General features: G+C 43.0%; 1 protein-coding gene across 1 annotated transcript in view; it reads left to right on the top strand.

The window, feature by feature from the left end:
- The first annotated feature begins 592 nt into the window (after positions 1–592).
- LOC126176376 (protein embryonic gonad-like) overlaps positions 593–16,572 on the top strand; it is a 185,453-nt gene continuing 169,473 nt past the window's right edge. Inside the window, exon 1 of the mRNA XM_049923533.1 lies at positions 593–1,069. Within this exon, the coding sequence (XP_049779490.1) occupies positions 1,064–1,069 (6 nt within the window). The 5' untranslated portion in view covers positions 593–1,063. The remainder of the gene's footprint in view (positions 1,070–16,572) is intronic.

The raw sequence follows: 16,572 nt of genomic DNA, 5'->3' as shown, positions 1-16,572 counted from the left end.
TGTAGAATTAGAGAGATTCGAGCGCGCACGGAGGCTTTCCGGCAGCCGTTCTTCCCGCGAACCATACGCGACTAGAACAGGAAAGGGAGGTAACGACAGTGGCACGTGAAGTGCCATCCGCCACACTCCGTTCGGGTGGCTTGCGGAGTATAAATGTAGATGGAGTAATATCAGTTAAGATGCAAAGAACATATAGACCGAATGCCCAATGCAAGAATCACTAATGCCAAAAAACAATATAAACCAAGAGGCAAAAGATCCTTAGGAAGAGATGGCTTGACCAATTTTGAAGAAGACAGAACGGACTTGAAGTTCCAGTCTGTGATGTAGAGTGGCGGGGAGAGTAGGAAGACACGCGGAGCCTCTGCGTTTGATTTTGTGTGAACAAGCGCTGCGCCGAGAGGAGAGCGGTATAGCAGAGCGGCGCTGCGCAGCCCACGGCACGGCAGCAGCTGTGCCAGCGGACGAGTCCTCAGCGCAGAGCCTCGCCGCTGCCGGCCGCCGAGTGCCGCTGCCCGCCGGCGGCTGCCGGAGAGCCAGAGCCCCACCGTCGGCCGCTCAGTCGGCGGCGCGGCGCGCTGCGTGGAGGGAGCCGCCGGCCTGTGGTTGGCCGGCGCGCCGCGCGCCTCGCTGACCTCGTTTCCCGGCGGGCCTAGCCCAACAGCCATAGCACACCGCGGCGCGCACTCCGCTTCTGCCGTCGACGCCGATTTCCAGGCGTGGCTACGCCGCCGCGAACACCTCGTCTCCTCCTCCCTCCCTCCCTCCCTCGTCGACTACGCGTCTATCTCTCTCCCCCCTCTCCATCCCCCTTCACCCCTCCCCGCGACTTGACCCGACCCTACCCCGAGCGGCACGAGCACCGCTTCGAAAAGTGGGATCGTCCTCCCGCTCAGTGCGTACGTGAACTGGAACTGTATCGGACGACGACGCCAGAGCAGCAACACCAGGACGCGACCCGACCGACGTCCGCTGACCGACGTCGACCTCCACGGCGAAGAGGAAGGAGCCGGTGCTGCCGGCGCGTTTTCCCTCCGCCCGTCGCGCCCAGCTAGATGGATAAATGACGGTACGTAGACGACAGGTGGGCCCGTGAGTGATGGACCGGGTTCAGAAGTGAAACGTTTGATTGACAACTGGATAAAAGGGTGGTACGCGCGCTCGTGGCCGGTAAAGTAGATTGTTCTGTGTGTGCGCGCAACGGAAGACGTGTAGCGCGATTAGAGGGAAACGAAGAAAACGAGTTTTGAGCGACAGGAAGGAAAGTAAAAAGAAAAAGGAGAGGGAGGGGGGAGAGAGAGAGGGAGAGAGAGAGGCATAAGCAGCGTAGAGGCATAAGCAGAGTGTTAGTTTCACGCTGCGAGGTTAATAAAGTCGGTGGGAGGGGGAGCGCCGCGCTGAGAGGACGACCGTGAGAGAGCGATAAGGCGCCGGCACGGAGTGGAAATGATAGAGCGCGCCGGCCGCCGGGTGACATTTGATTGGTGCGGCCTGGGAGATGCGCTCGGCCGGTAGTGGCGGCTCGAGGCAACAGGTGGCGCGGACGTCGGCGCGCGCTAGCGTCGTGGCCCCGGCGCACTTTTGCCACGCAGCGGCGGCGAAGCGACGCAGCGCGCTGCAGCGACGCGAAAACGCCGACGACACCGACAGCGCCGCCGCCTCCGCCGCCGCCAGGTAAGTGTCGGCGCCGCCCCCGGGGTCGACGACCTGGCCGCTGCGCCCCCGGAAACCGCCGCCCGAGCCCCGCGTTTCGACTGGGCCTCGCGTACCTCCGCGGATGTTCTGTACGGAAACCGTGATTTTTTTTGGAATAATTTATTTTACAGTACTGATTGCAAACAGACTTTCCTCCACAGCTAATTTCGGCCCTTTATGACCATCATCAGGTACCGTCGCTACTTTTGTAGAAATATAAACTTCCCGTATTGCGGTAACCATATACGTCAGTACAATTAAAAACGATAATGGGGAAGACGTTCACTGTTTTTCACCTTTTCAAATCAAAATAAAAGGTCTCCATAAGTGTTTCCTGAGCAGTTTATGAGTAATACCACTCCTTTCTCGTCACTTTTCGCTGCAGTACCTCACCCCGTCTTGTTTGTAAAATAAAGTATCATCAAGCACTGTTACACCATTCTACCTTCGCTAAGTCGTGAAGAATGATTTTTTGTCATTAATTTATTCACCAGTCCACACTGAATACAAAATTTGTTGCGTGACCAGTTGCTGCCTGTTACGACCATCATGAGGGATCGCCGCTAATTGTTTTAGGAAAACAAACATACAGCTGTCTGTAGTACGTATTCGTGACAGTGGTTTTAAATGATAGTGGAGGAAAAGTTCACCATTTTCACGTTTTCAGTTTTTTTCATAATTCCTCATAACATGTTTCCGAACTTACGCGCTATGCTCTACTGATGTACGAGAGACACATATGTTTCTTTTTTGCTCTTTTTTTTTGTTTCGTTTTGTGCAGTTTTCTCCATAATAGCTTATCTCGTTTCCTATATAAGAGACCATCTCTCTGAATAAAATCAAGCACGTCCATGGATGCTACGTTTCGAAATAGCTTTATTTTAGGCGATCATTCATCAGACATTACGGATTGTATATGAAATGAGCTCTACGACCAGTTACGACAAGTTATGAACATCATGATGTTACCAGTATTTTAATATAAAAATGCTGTAATATGTAGGGCGCATGTGTGCCTGAATTTTTAAATGATAATGAAGAAGACGTTCATTCACTGTTTCTCACATTTAAAAAAAAAATCTTCAGAACCTGCTTTTTAGCTTTCATCCCATCCTCGGGCAACTTACAAATCATAGAACTCGTTTCCGGAATCGACTGCTCAGTTTTCGTCGCAAAACCCCATCTCGTTTTGCATACTGTATAAAGGAAACTAACTTCAGCCATTGTCACAGCCTTCAGAAAAGTGATAAATATCTTATAGCACTTACGACACACATCAGTAGAGTAGGAAATTCCGTTTACTGTCGAATTTGTCACAATTGCTAGAGGTTTATTTTTCACTGTTCTGGAATAGGCAATGACAGTAACACGAAACATTTTGTTTCGTACAGGAAATATATAAAGTGTGGCGGCGACAGCTGAAGCGTAATATCTCCGAAACAGTATTGCACGTCACCAGAGGATGCAGTTCTGTCTCTGAAACTCGTTGCTGATATCGTTGCTCGTGGAATTGGTCGAAATCACAAGTCAGTGTATAACATGCTGTCCCCTCTTACGATGGACGCACTGAGTAGCTAACTGGAATTGTTCGCAGGTGTGATTAGCGGTGCACGCATGACAATATCTCTAACCGGGAATGACAATGGTCCTGTTAAAGCGAAAAGCTGTCGTAAACATGGTTTGCTATCAGGACCGTTATGAATGTTATTGCCAGAGTTGGTTACGATTCTCGAAGTTTTTTGGTATAGTCGTTGTATTGAAGCTGTCACAACCGTGACACATCCCTTCTCATCGGACGGCTTACAGACATATTGCTGAGCTCGTCCCGTTGTCTCTTTTGGACCGCGAAATCCACTGTGTTTTGTAGGACAGCTATCTCATGATACTATTCTCTATTTTTCGATCTTCATTTCCTGTGCAAATAGAAAATGATTTTACATTGCGTCTTCGTGCATACTGTAACTAGAATTAATTACTCCTCATCTTCTAGATCATATCTGTAACTGTTACAGACTGTCATAAAAAAGTTACCCAGTCGATGGCCATCTTTGCCATTTTGTAAATGGATTTCCACGTAGTTATCGATGTATTTCTCTGGTCGCCTACCATGTTTCGTGATCTGACTCACTCTGTTTTGCACTCGCCAAGGCTGAACCGTAACCGTCAGCGAAATTCTCTATACACATTTTCATTTAATGACACGAAACATGTGCCTCGTACTGCGGGACAAACTGGGCAGGTTGGTTGTTCCGCAGGTAGCAGCTAACTTTCGGTTGTTGCTTGTCACTTGCTTCCTCCATTATAGAAGCAATTGATAATACCATTTCATATCACCGTTCATTATCGTTTTTTGTCACTTATACCTTAGCGAGGATTTTTACTGAAGTTCATTGATTCAGATACGGAACTCCCGTTCGCTATGAACATGGGTCAGATCCTCTTCAGTTCGTCTAGGTTTAGATCCTCCGTAGTTCCCCCTAAAGTCGCTTAAGGTAAGTGCCTGGACGGTTCTTATGGAAACATGGGGCTAGATTTCTTCCCTGTCCCTTCCATTCGGAGCCTATGCTCCGTACGTTATGATATCATCGTCGACGGCACGTTGAACCCTGCTGCTTCTACCTCTGCTTGCTACTCGTTAATGTTCTACATGTATTGGATGACTACGATTCCAGCGCTGCTGAAACGTAATACTTGTCTCTGGAAATATTTGAAATTCCTGTTTAATATTGGACATCGTGTAGTTTTTGCATCACATATATTCGTGTTTCAAAGAATTAAAATTACTGCGTTTGCTTTGATTAATCAGTTCACGATAGAGCGTGCCATACGTCAACTCTTACAAACATTCTAATCTTGTGGTATAATGACTACTTCGTGTGTTCCACTTCCTGTGAAGGGCTTTACCGTGTCCGTCGAATTTGCTGCACATCTTACTTTCAGAATCTCAAAATATGCGTTCCATCTTGCAAACAGTACTTCTTTCTTTCTGAAACGTGCGAAAAACACGAAGGCTACTAGGTATCGCAACTACGACTTCTCCTACGCAAAATAGATACTATTCGTTTAGATATTGTCCGTCAAATCCTCAGAATTGTTATATTACCACATTACAAACCGTAACATATCCCAACGTAGTACGATTATCTCACGTTTTGACAACTGATTTAGATTGTTTGCACCTATTGTTGTGGAGCATATTGGAAACTTTTCCTAATTAAATTAACGATACTGCCCAAGGTCCTGGATTTATCGTCATAAAACTCTATAGTTAATTGACTAAACGTGTGAAGCATGCTGGAAACTTTTCGTTATGAAGTTAATGATGCATCCTAACGACCTAAAATTACCGCGACAAGAAACCAGAGTTGACTGTCGAAACGAACAGTGAGACAGCTTAGCAATACATGTGACAACGATTAATTTTTATTTAGACCTTTATCTCACTGTTCTGACAACAGATGTCATCTTCTGAATCCTGCTAATTAATGTTACTAATAAAGTTAAGGGGTTTTACCCGGTTTATATTATTGTATTCGTTTTAAGTTACTTAAAATAATTCAGTTTTACATTACTTTCATATATTTTAGAAACAATCGAGCTGTACTACGTGAAGATTTAAAGGTGGATATAGTGTGTATCAAAAGATCACAGTTTCATAGAAGTATCTCAGATAAGTGGAAGGGAAATAGCAAAAACGTATTTTGGCTCATATTAATCTGACGTTACTGTATGTTTGTCTAAGAGTTCTATCTTCAGAGTTCTTTACCTTTGATTCAGCTGTCTGAACAGACACCACAGTATAATTACCTCACAACATTTGTTCAGCATACCTTTTTCTATTTTTATTTGGTGTATCTCTGTAGCCTCACGTTGACGCTGAAGACGAGCTGTGTTTGTTTTAAATTTTTAAGTTACATGAGAAGATGAGACTGACCTTTGTATCGTTTCCATCATTATTTGACTGCAGAAGAAGTCAGAGGCACAGTCACCTCGAGTTTGATAACAGCAGTGTGCGTTCATTTCTTTTTTCCACGCCGATGTTGCCGTATTTTCAATATTGCAATCTACCAACCACACACTGGGGGATCGATAATGTTAACAGCGGCAAACATAATATCAAGTTCGTGATTACACTTCGAAGTTTTAAGTAAGTACATCCAATCATAACCGAACGCCTGGCGAGGTCTCGCGGATAATAGTGAAGCTGTATAACTATATTGAACTTAAACGACGAGTAATTTGATTATATTTTTATTTCGCCGTCGTCAGTGACTACCATGATTACAACGCGATTGTTAGAGTGCGCAGTGTATAATGTCGTAAATAATAGGAGGAACAGAAAACTTTTTTATAACGCACTATTTTAAGTACAGATGCACGTAAGGGCACTTGTCACGGTGTGTCCGTACTCATTCTACAGTCGAGCGTGAAGCCGCTGAGTGCGTAGCGGTAGCCGGAGGAAGGGAGGCACTGGGTGCCCGGAACCGCCCCCGAGTGACATCCGTTAGCCGCAATCTAAAAAACACAACGGAAGGAGCGCAACCCGTCTGCCAGGAAAAGGAAAGGTCAGCAAGACAGTGCGAGCGTGCGCTCTCTGCAGACAACCACTTAGAACGGCGAAACACGGACAGTCCGGTAGCGAAAAAAATTTAAAAAATCTATTACGGAGAAAAGAAATATTTACTACACATCCTGTATCTCTACGTAACCAACAAAGTCTGTTTCAGGTTTCATCTTTCACAGCATCGCGACTTACAGTTTCCTCTGAAAGGTGACAATCGGAAAGTTGCCGGAACCTTCATTCTACCAGATCTGTGACTTACTCAAGATTATTTTGGGAAGTGTAGCAACCTTTACGACTTAAATTATGCCGTGAGAGGCACAAAACTACAATCCAGACACTCAGATAGTACACGAAACTCAAGACAATACTGTAGTTTTAAGAGCGACACTGTTAATTCTCACTATTACAGTCATGTATTGTCACATTATTCCAGAATTGCCCATTTGGAAGTTCCTTTACAATGGATGAATTCCTCTCCGTAATAGTTAAATCATCTTCCAGTTACGTGACTGCTTGTTAATTACAATAAGTGACTCCTCAGAGCTGTGTTTCTCATGCCATTTCACTAGATGCAGAAGCATTAACGTTCACGATGACTTAACTCCTGTTTAGTGTTTTTCGTTCGTTCCTTTGCAGGACTATTAGAATAAAGTGTACGCTACTATCTGAACCGCTTCGAAGAATAGTACAGCTACTGCACAGAATATATCTGACGGAAATAACGCGTAACAATAACCTGTCATTGCGTGCTACAAGGCACACACGTCGTAAATTATAAGACAATCTTAACTTGGCGCCAGGGCAGATAATCATGAAAACCATTGCAGCGGAAACTGCTCGACAGAAGATGATGTTCAGGGTTATAAGAGGTGATAGCAAAGGGCGAATAAACTAGCAGCCGCATGTGCGAAACCAAGCGCCAAGTCTCTTCCCTGTCTCTGTTATTCATTGACAAGAGGATAGTACAAGAACGGTTTTCTGCACTTTTAACAATTCCCGCTAACGGCAGGCTATGCACAGGAACTGGTTTATTGTATTTTTTAGGGCAATAGTAGAAATCAACGTTAGTTTCATTGAATGAAAGCTTAGTGAACAAAGATGACAAAATTGAGACACCCCACCTATATATACATGACCAATTATCGAAATACTACTTGCACTCTTTTGTCATTCATGTAAATTGCTGATACTACATAAATGAGGAAATGACTAGTGTCACAGAAAATCTATATACTGTAAGTAAATTTAAATTAATGGAAATGGGAATGAAGTCCAATGCTTCTTGACAGAGCGTAGGGGAACGATGAGGGAGATCCGCACCGCCGTACTAAGCAAGGTCCTAATGGAGGTGGCTTGCCGTTACCTTCCTCCTACAGTAATGGGGGATGAATGATAATGATGAAGACGACACAGCAACACTAAGTCATCTCGGGGTAGGTGGAAATCCCTGACCCCGCCGGGAATCGATCCCGGAACCCCGTGCTCGGGAAGCGAGAACGCTAACACGAGGCCACGAGCTGCGGACTTTAAAATATAAAAGGAACTATTGATCGTGGCAGTAAGATGTGTTCTATGAGTAAATGACAGGTTCGTATGAAATTATTCTGTAGATTTTTTCTTCTGTATTCATATATGTAACTCCAATCCTATCGAAGAAAACTACAGATACAAATACAATAAATTCTGCCCTTTTTTCCTACCTCCTCTCAACGCTGTAATTAGAAACGCTTCTTGAAAAGTCAGAATTTATAATCGTATTTGGATATAACATTGCTTATCAGCAAAGTCTTAGTGTTCTAGTCAACAAAATTTTTAATTTCAATGTAAATCACGCATTGTGATTTTTCCAATAATAATAACAGAAACAAGAAATATAATGGCTTTGCATTCGCCATGGGATACCTGGAATGTTTATGTGGTGTGACAGACAGCACAACATGCATGTAGAAGATAATTTCGTCTTTTAAATATGATATTTCAGTAATGGCCGAGTTAATCCATCCTGGAGCTGTAATGGCGTCGCACTGCTCTTCCACATTCTCGTTGGCTCCTACGACCATTTGACAGTGAAGGATTTATGATCTGCTGTTACTCTCCCATATACATGCGTCGAAGAATGGCATCTCTCACTTATAAACAGATACAGTAAAATACGATCTTCATCGACATTTCATTGTTGGTGATAACATCCATTTCTTTTTCTTATACCGAGTCTATTGGCTCCCGATACATCCATCAATCCAAATTCATCTATAAATCAGTTAAAGCAGCACGTATGGCTTTATATTTTGCTATATTTTCCTGAATTTGTTTGTTGTTTGATCTTTTTAGTCTCTGCTTGTACACGCGATTGTTCCAGACACTGAATATAGTTCAGATATTAGAAAGCACTTCAAGCTTATTTGATAGGTCAGCTACAAACATTTCCTCGTTGTAATCAGAGCTACAGATTTTGGTAGCGGCTTTTTCCGCTTCCTTTTATTCTCTGAATCATAATCACGGAAAATATGATTATGTGTAGCGTGGCAGATGAGTGAATGGTAGCTGGACAGAGGAAGCTGTTAGCTACACTGTAAGAAATAAGAAAATACCGAGGGTACGATGTAATGGAAGGTGAGTAGATGGAGCAGCATGAACTCGTCTGGCTGGAGGCAGTAGTGCATGAAAAGTCTAAAAGCACGAACACCACCTGAAAGTGGCCCGCAAAACAGTTTGAATAAATGAAAGAAAATAATTACGAGAAACTTTTGTTGTCAGAGTACATCAGAGTTGCAAAGTACCCAAATTACAATTTTTTTCTACTGTTTTCAACCAAGGAGTTTGAGTCTATGGAGGCGATGCATTTTTATCTACCATTTACTATATTCCCACTCAGTCTCGAAAGTTCCGAGGCTAGATTTAAAAAAAAAATAAGATGTTGGTTTCAATGCTTCGGGTATTCTGTACAGTCACCTCCCTGCCACCCGTTTAAGTGCAACACACAGAACACTCATACAACAATGTGAAACTGTTAAAAAAGCCCTTCTTTGGGATGTTGTTCAACTCGCGCGTCAAATTCTCCTCATCTTCGGTCTTGGCAAGCCGTCAGAGACCCGTTCCTCATTTTGTAGTTTTGTTGTACTTTCGGACTGATAACAGCACGTCTCGTCACCCATCATAATTATTTTTTCCAGCAAAGAACTGTCCGCGTTTTGCATTTCAATTAAGTCGTCACTGACATCAACCCTTCATTGTCTTCGTTGGGAAGTCAAGATGTGCGAGACAAACTTTGCGCACACTTTTTTCTTCTTCATACGTGAGTAGGAGATGCTGTTCCATTGCAGTTTGTGACACAACAAAGTCGACACACTACGGAAGCACGTCCACTACTTTACCCTGGCTGCCCAGAACAGGCTGATTGAACGCTCATTTCCGGTTTACAGTTGTTAATTCAAACTGAAACCATTGTTACTGCGCTGATGTCGTTTATACGCCAGGAATAAATTCAGTTCCTGAACTTTTTGGACGAATGATGCATACTTTAGCCGCAGATGATGGCGGGCTCAAACGAAAAGTTCCAATAAATAAACGAAAATTAATGCAAGCAGTTTTTGTCCACATTTACTTTCCAAAAACGACCTTCGGCACGTACATCGAAGACGCAACGCACTCAAGCTTCAAAGTTTTTATAGGGGAAACTTTTATTACGTGCCTGTCGAATGGCCGCTGCCGCTCATGAGTTCAGATTGTATGTAAAATTTCTGCTTTAGTAATCGGTACTGCCTTAACGCTAGTACCTGCGACCGCATTGTTTGCGCCTTTTTAGTCACGTTTTTTGCACCTGAAGATTCCAGGTCTACCCTTTACGTTGCTGTTCTTCAATTAAACCACGTAAACGAATGATCTCATTACACTAAGTGGTGCAGTGAACTGCTACTGGCACTCAAAAAGAGTGGGGTCCAGATCGTCGTCTAACCATCCAGATCTGCATTTACAACTTCGCAAACCACATTATAGTGAGTGGCGGAGGGTGCATGTCACCTTCGCCCTTATTAAATGAATCTCTGACGAAATGGGGTACTCATTTTTGCATCTTTCCTGCTTCCGTTGTCAATCGTTTCTGCTAAAGGTCGCGGTACTCAGCCTCCTAGATATTTAATGAAACTGACTGCGTCGTTGATCGGAAATATCTAGTCATACGATAACGGGCATTTCTGACACTTTATGTACAGTACGTTAGATTTCTTTGTGTGGCGAGTCATCTGCCAATCCCTGCATTAAGCGTCGACTTTCAGGAAGTCTTCGTGCATTGCGCTATAATTTTCTGTCGTTGTTACTTCTTTACAGACAGTGTATCCGAGACGTTTCCGAACCTCTGCGTCATAGTACACGCCGTTATTGGAGTACTTACATACGAAAACTATATATCCAACAGACCTGTATGACACCGTGTGGAACGTCTGAGGAATTACGCTTCGAAAGGCTTCTTCAACGCTTTTGAGCCATTCTGCTGTAATCTTGTACCGATGCAGCGCCACGTGGGACTTGGTTATTCCCCTAATGACTCTATTAGCGTGGTGAGGTCCGGGTACGAATCGTGATGACATATACGTAAATGAGGCGGGTCCTTTTTCAGCTCTTACACATACTGGGGATTTTTCTCAAATCAGAGAAATACAGCCCTCCTAGGTGATTTACTATAGCGCTCCTCCATTAGAAAATAAAACTCTTAAGCGAGATGCAGCGTTTAGAAATTGCCGACAGGCAACAAAGTACGGCAGGTAGCAACTCACTTATCCGTGACACTCTTTCTTTTCCCTATCGTTTATCCCGTCTAGTACAGTGCCCATTGTTGCAGGATTAGGCAAATTTTATTTTATTATTTAACTGTGAAGGCGAATATACATCCTGATACCACAGTAACGTCAGCGAGAGAAGTAGTGTGTCCTAAATGTTTAAGAATTGCGTAAACCTAGTTCTGTATATAATGAAATTTTACTTGTTTGTGTATACTGTTCTCTAGGGTGCAATTTGGGGACCTACCCAGAATTCGTGTAAACGAGCGTGGGAAACCGCCTAAAGGTCACAGGCTGGCGGCGTACCAGCACACGGTCGTTAATGCGCCACTCGGATTGGAACCGGGTCTGATTCGCCTTCCTGTCTCGAACGGCAGTGCGCTACGCGTTACGCTACACGAGCAGGTAACTCGCGGCTTCATGGCGTTGTCATATTATTATTTCATAAACATCGATGTAGATCAGATCATTTTCTAGTCTCACGTTTTCACAAGAGATACGAGGTATTCTCAGACACCCAGCAGAACAACGTCATCTGCGAACAGCCTCACTTGCCTTATGACGTTACGCGCTAACTCGGTTACATGTATTATGAGTAGTAACGGTCCAGTACGACTTCCTTGTTGTATGCCCGCAATTACCTTTACATCCGATAATTTCTCGTGGTTTACGTAAATCGTGTCAGGCCAGTCCTGGAATTGCTCCTCTGAATAGGGCTCGAAAAATTTGGGTCTCTATTCTACAAGCTAGTACTCCGTATCTAATATCGTCGATACCATCGGGAAGATAATCTACAGGATGTATCATAATTAAAAGCGTAATCGCATACAGCTGAAATTACACGATGCTAGAAGGAAAATCTCTCAATAAATATGGGGACTAAAGCTCATACTTTAGGAGCTATGAACACTTCTTCATCTTCGCTACTGTGAACATGTATCTTCCACTGAAGAAATGCTCATAGATCTTACGTTATTCATTTTAGAGCGCTTGTTTGCTAGACAATAGTTTTTGATCTGATTCATACTGGTTCTTCCCAAAACATGGAAAGCACAAAACATTTCTGTAGAAGAGATTTGTTCCACAGTATCGAAGATGAAGAATTGTTCATAGCTCATGCGCGTTTGAACCCATGTATAGTGAGACTGGAGAAAAAGACATTTCGTTAACGGAGACGGTCATTGATTTATTGAAAGGTATTATTTTTAATTTTTGACACAACCACTTTATTATGGCACAATCATAACCAGTTTCGAAGCGCATCTTCAGATGTTACAATAGAGAACAGGAAAGCTTAAATTAAGACCTGAAAGAAGTGCAATTATTTTCTCTGTGTGTGTTTGTGAGCTTAGTGAAGCGCTGTTAAAATGCGTATGATTCATACCTATGGGCGGCATTTGATGAACAAGTATTCATGCGTTGCCAATTAAACCGGATCAGGACGTCTCAGGAAATTATATGCATAACCAACTCTACTTTCTCTCGACCACTCTTTGCGCTAACGCTCACGTCCTCTACAAGACAATCTTCAGTCTGAAAAGCATAAAATATGAAAAAATTAGAATAATACTTAAATCTGTTATTCATCAAATATGAAAGTAAATACAGATCCTTAAAACTGTAGAACCTATTTAGAACAAATTGAACCTTACACTCAGACGTTTTTGCTTCTAGTATCTCGTAGATTCAACTGTACGCGTTTACGCAGGTATTATGATACACCATTTATAAACATCTCTTCGCTTTCTTCGTTTTATTTCATTTATAGATTTATAGATTCATTTATAGATTTATTTAGCCTGGCAAGATTAGGGGTTGCAGGTCCAATTACATCTACTCAGACATCCTCGGTGAGTAGGGCAATATTATACGACGATAATGCTAATATTGGGATAATGTATATAGTTATGAGCGTGGAATTCAAGAAAACCCAGTCTTATTAACATTGTGATAAGGTATTTCCTGATTATGTGCTTGTCGAATGTGAGTACTGGCGTGTAACAGAAATATATGGGAACATTATAAAAGTAATCAAATGAAGAGAAGGAGTGTAACAGAAACTTTGTCAACAGTATAGAGGCAACCGAATGTAGAGAAGAAGTTGATTGATCAGAGGAAGAGCGATGAATATGAGCGTAGGGTCTGAGAAAAACTGCACTTGTTTTCGTTCAGAACCTGATAATAGTTCAAAGAGGTTAAACGACTGCTAACTTGCTGTAAGAATTCAGAGATTTAAAATTGTGAACATTATAGAACTTGAAAACTTAGTATTTTGTCACTACAATAACGTATTAATGAATCACAAATGGAAATAGTCAGTTCATACAAATACAGGGGTGCAACAGATCGTAGGGATATGAAATGGAACGATTACGGAGGCTTAGTCGTAGGTAAAGCGGTGGCAGACTTCGGTTTGTTGGTAGGATACTGTGAATATGCAGTGTAGAAAGGAGTAGGGTTACAAAATACTCGTGCGACCCATCCTAGAAAGTTGATCAGGTGTGCGGGATACTTAGCAAACAACATCAATATGGGATAATTCACGTATACAAAGAAGGGCAGCACGAATGATGACAGGTTTGTTTGACCAATGAGATGGTGTTACGGATGTGCTGAAAAACCTGATATCGGCGATCTTTGAAGACAGACACAAATTATCTCTTGAAAGCCTACAAAGAAACTTTGAAGAACCAGTTTTAAGCGACGAAGCTAGGAATACACTACAGTCTCCTAAGTGTCGCTCCCGTTGGGATCGGGAAGACCAGATCGTACTAATTTCAGCATTGCCAGAGGCGTTTAAGCAGTCATTGTTCCACAGCTTCATACGAGAATGCGACGAGAAGAAGTTCTTATAATTGCAACTATGTGGTATTTCTCCCATGCACTGCACAGTAGTCTGCAGAGGATAGATACAGGAATTTCGTTCTCTTCACGTATGATATACAGAAGAACGGAAAAGAAAACTGAGGATCTGTTAGACGACGATCAGTTTGGATTTGGAAGAGGTGAAGGTACCGGAGAGACAATTCTGACGTTGCGGTTAATAATGGAGGTAAGAGTAAAGAAAAATCAACACAGTCATAGGATTTGTCGATCTGGAAAAAGCATTGGACAATGTGAAATGGTGCAAGATGTTCGAAATTCTGAGAAAAATAGGAGTAAGGCGTAGGGATAGACGGGAGATATACAGTATGTACCGGAGACAAGAGGGAACAGTTAGAGTGAGACTCTAAGAAAGAAGTGCTCGGATTAAAAAGGATATAAGGCAGGGATGCAATCTTTCGGCCCTGCTGGTCGCGGTGGCCGTGCGGTTCTAGGCGCTTCAATTCGGAACCGCGTGACTGCTACGGTCGTATGTTCGAATCCTGCCTCGGGCATGGATCTGTGTGATGTCCTTAGGTTAGTTAGGTTTAATAACTTCTAAGTTCTAGGGGACTGATGACGTCAGAAGTTAAGTCCCTTAGCGCTCAGAACCATTTGAACCATTTTTTTCGACCCTACCCATCAATCTATACATCGAAGAATCAATGACGGAAATAAAAGAAACGTTCAAGAGTGGAATTAAAATTCAAGGTGATGACATTGCTATCGCCAGTGAAATTCAAGAAAAGGATTTGCTGAATGGAATGATGCGCCTAATGAGTACAGAATATGGACTGAGAGTAAATCGAAGAAAGACGAAGGTAATGAGAAGTAGCAGAAATGAGAACAGCGACAAACTTAACATCAGAATTGGTGATCACGAAGCAGATGATGCTAAGGAATTTGCTACCTGGGCAGCAAAATAACCCATGACTGGCGGAGCAAGGAGGACATCAAAAGCAGATTAGCACTTGCAGTAAGGGCATTCCTGGGCAAGAGAAGTCTACTAGTATCACACATTGGCCTTAATATGAGGAAGAAATTTCTGAGAATGTACGTTCGGTTGGTTGCTTTAAGTATTAAAGGGACCAAACTGCAGAGGTCATCGGTCCCTGTACGTTCGGAGCACAGCATTGTATAGTACAGAAACATGGACTGCAGGCCGGCCTGCTTCGGACATGGATGCTTGTGATGTCCTTAGGTTAGTTAGGTTTAAGTAGTCCTAAGTTCTAGGGGACTAATGACCTCAGATGTTAAGGGGGGTAGGACGTCAAACGGGCCGACTTGGAGCAGGAGAGGCATCACAGGACATTTTAATTTCCAGTGTCTATACTTTTACAAATAAATTCATAAAACTTTGTCAGCATCACCAGGAAGGATTCAGGATTCACACTCATTGCAATGGAAGTTCGAAAACATAACAAAATAATTTTTTTTTACCTGTGAAATTTCATCATTTTTTCACTTACTAATGGCTGCATTTGTTGCTATAGGTACACTTTTCTTCATAAGTTAGAGAGATTCTTCGATGAATTTTGCACAGCATACATACCATACTTACAGGTGTATGAAACTCTAGAATTTATTTAATTTATGAAAAAACGAATGATCTGTTGCATTTTAAACTTCATGTTTAGAAAAAACACAAATTTTGTAGTTAATTACCTCAATTTTTACCACAGTTTTTAATAGATTTGGAAAATTCTTGAGTTTCATACACCTTTAAGTATGGTTTGTATGCTGTACAAAATTCGTCGAGCCATCTCTCTTACTTATGAAGAAAAGTGTACCTATAGCAACAAATGCTGCCATTAGTAAGTGAAAAAAATGATGAAATTTCACATGTAAAAAAAATTACTTCGTTGTGTTTTCGAACTTCCACTGCTATGAGTGTGAATTCTTAACCCTTCCTGGTCATGCTGACAAAGTTTTATGAATTTATTTGTAAAAGTACTAAAAATACAGACACTGGAAATTAAAATGTCCTGTGGTGCCTCTCCTGCTCCGAGTCGGCCCGTTTGACGTCCTACCCCCCCCCCCTCCCCCCCTTAAGTCCCGTAGTGCTCAGAGCCATTTGAACCATTTTTTGGACTGCAGGAAAATCGGAAAAAAAGAGAATTTAAGCATTTGAGATGTGGTGCTGCAGAAGAATGCTGAAAATTAGGTGGACTAATGAGGTAAGGAATGAGGAGTTTCTCCGGGGAATCGGCGAGGAAGGGAATATACGGAAAGCACTGACAAGAAAAAGGGAAGGATGGTAGGACATCTTCTAAGACATCACGGAATGACTTCCATAGTACTAGAGGGAGCAGTAAGAAGAAAAAGGAGTTTGGAATACACCGAGCAAATAATTGAGGACGCAGGTTTGAGATGCTGCTCTGAGACGAAGAGTTTAGCACAGGAGAAAAATCCGTGCCGCGCCGCATGAAACCAGTCAGAAGACTGATGATTCAAAACTAAAATGACGTTTCTGTTGCAATGAGTCTGAGGCGTTCGGGAGCGTGGGAAAGGAACATTTAGAGGTGGTTGTCTCCAGGTGAGTGCGCTGTCGCCGAGACAGACAGGCGTAAAGTCCGCCGGTGTGTGGGCGGCGCTGCGGGCTCGCCTCGCCCCTTCTTGTGAGCCCGCTGCGGCCGGCGAGTGAACGAACACCCCGCTGCCCACGGCGCCGCTTCG

Source organism: Schistocerca cancellata, chromosome 3 (genome assembly GCF_023864275.1).
Source record: "Schistocerca cancellata isolate TAMUIC-IGC-003103 chromosome 3, iqSchCanc2.1, whole genome shotgun sequence".
Classification (NCBI taxonomy): Eukaryota; Metazoa; Arthropoda; class Insecta; order Orthoptera; family Acrididae; genus Schistocerca; species Schistocerca cancellata.
Note: the sequence above shows the minus strand (reverse complement) of the source record. Positions and strands in the feature narration are given on the sequence as shown.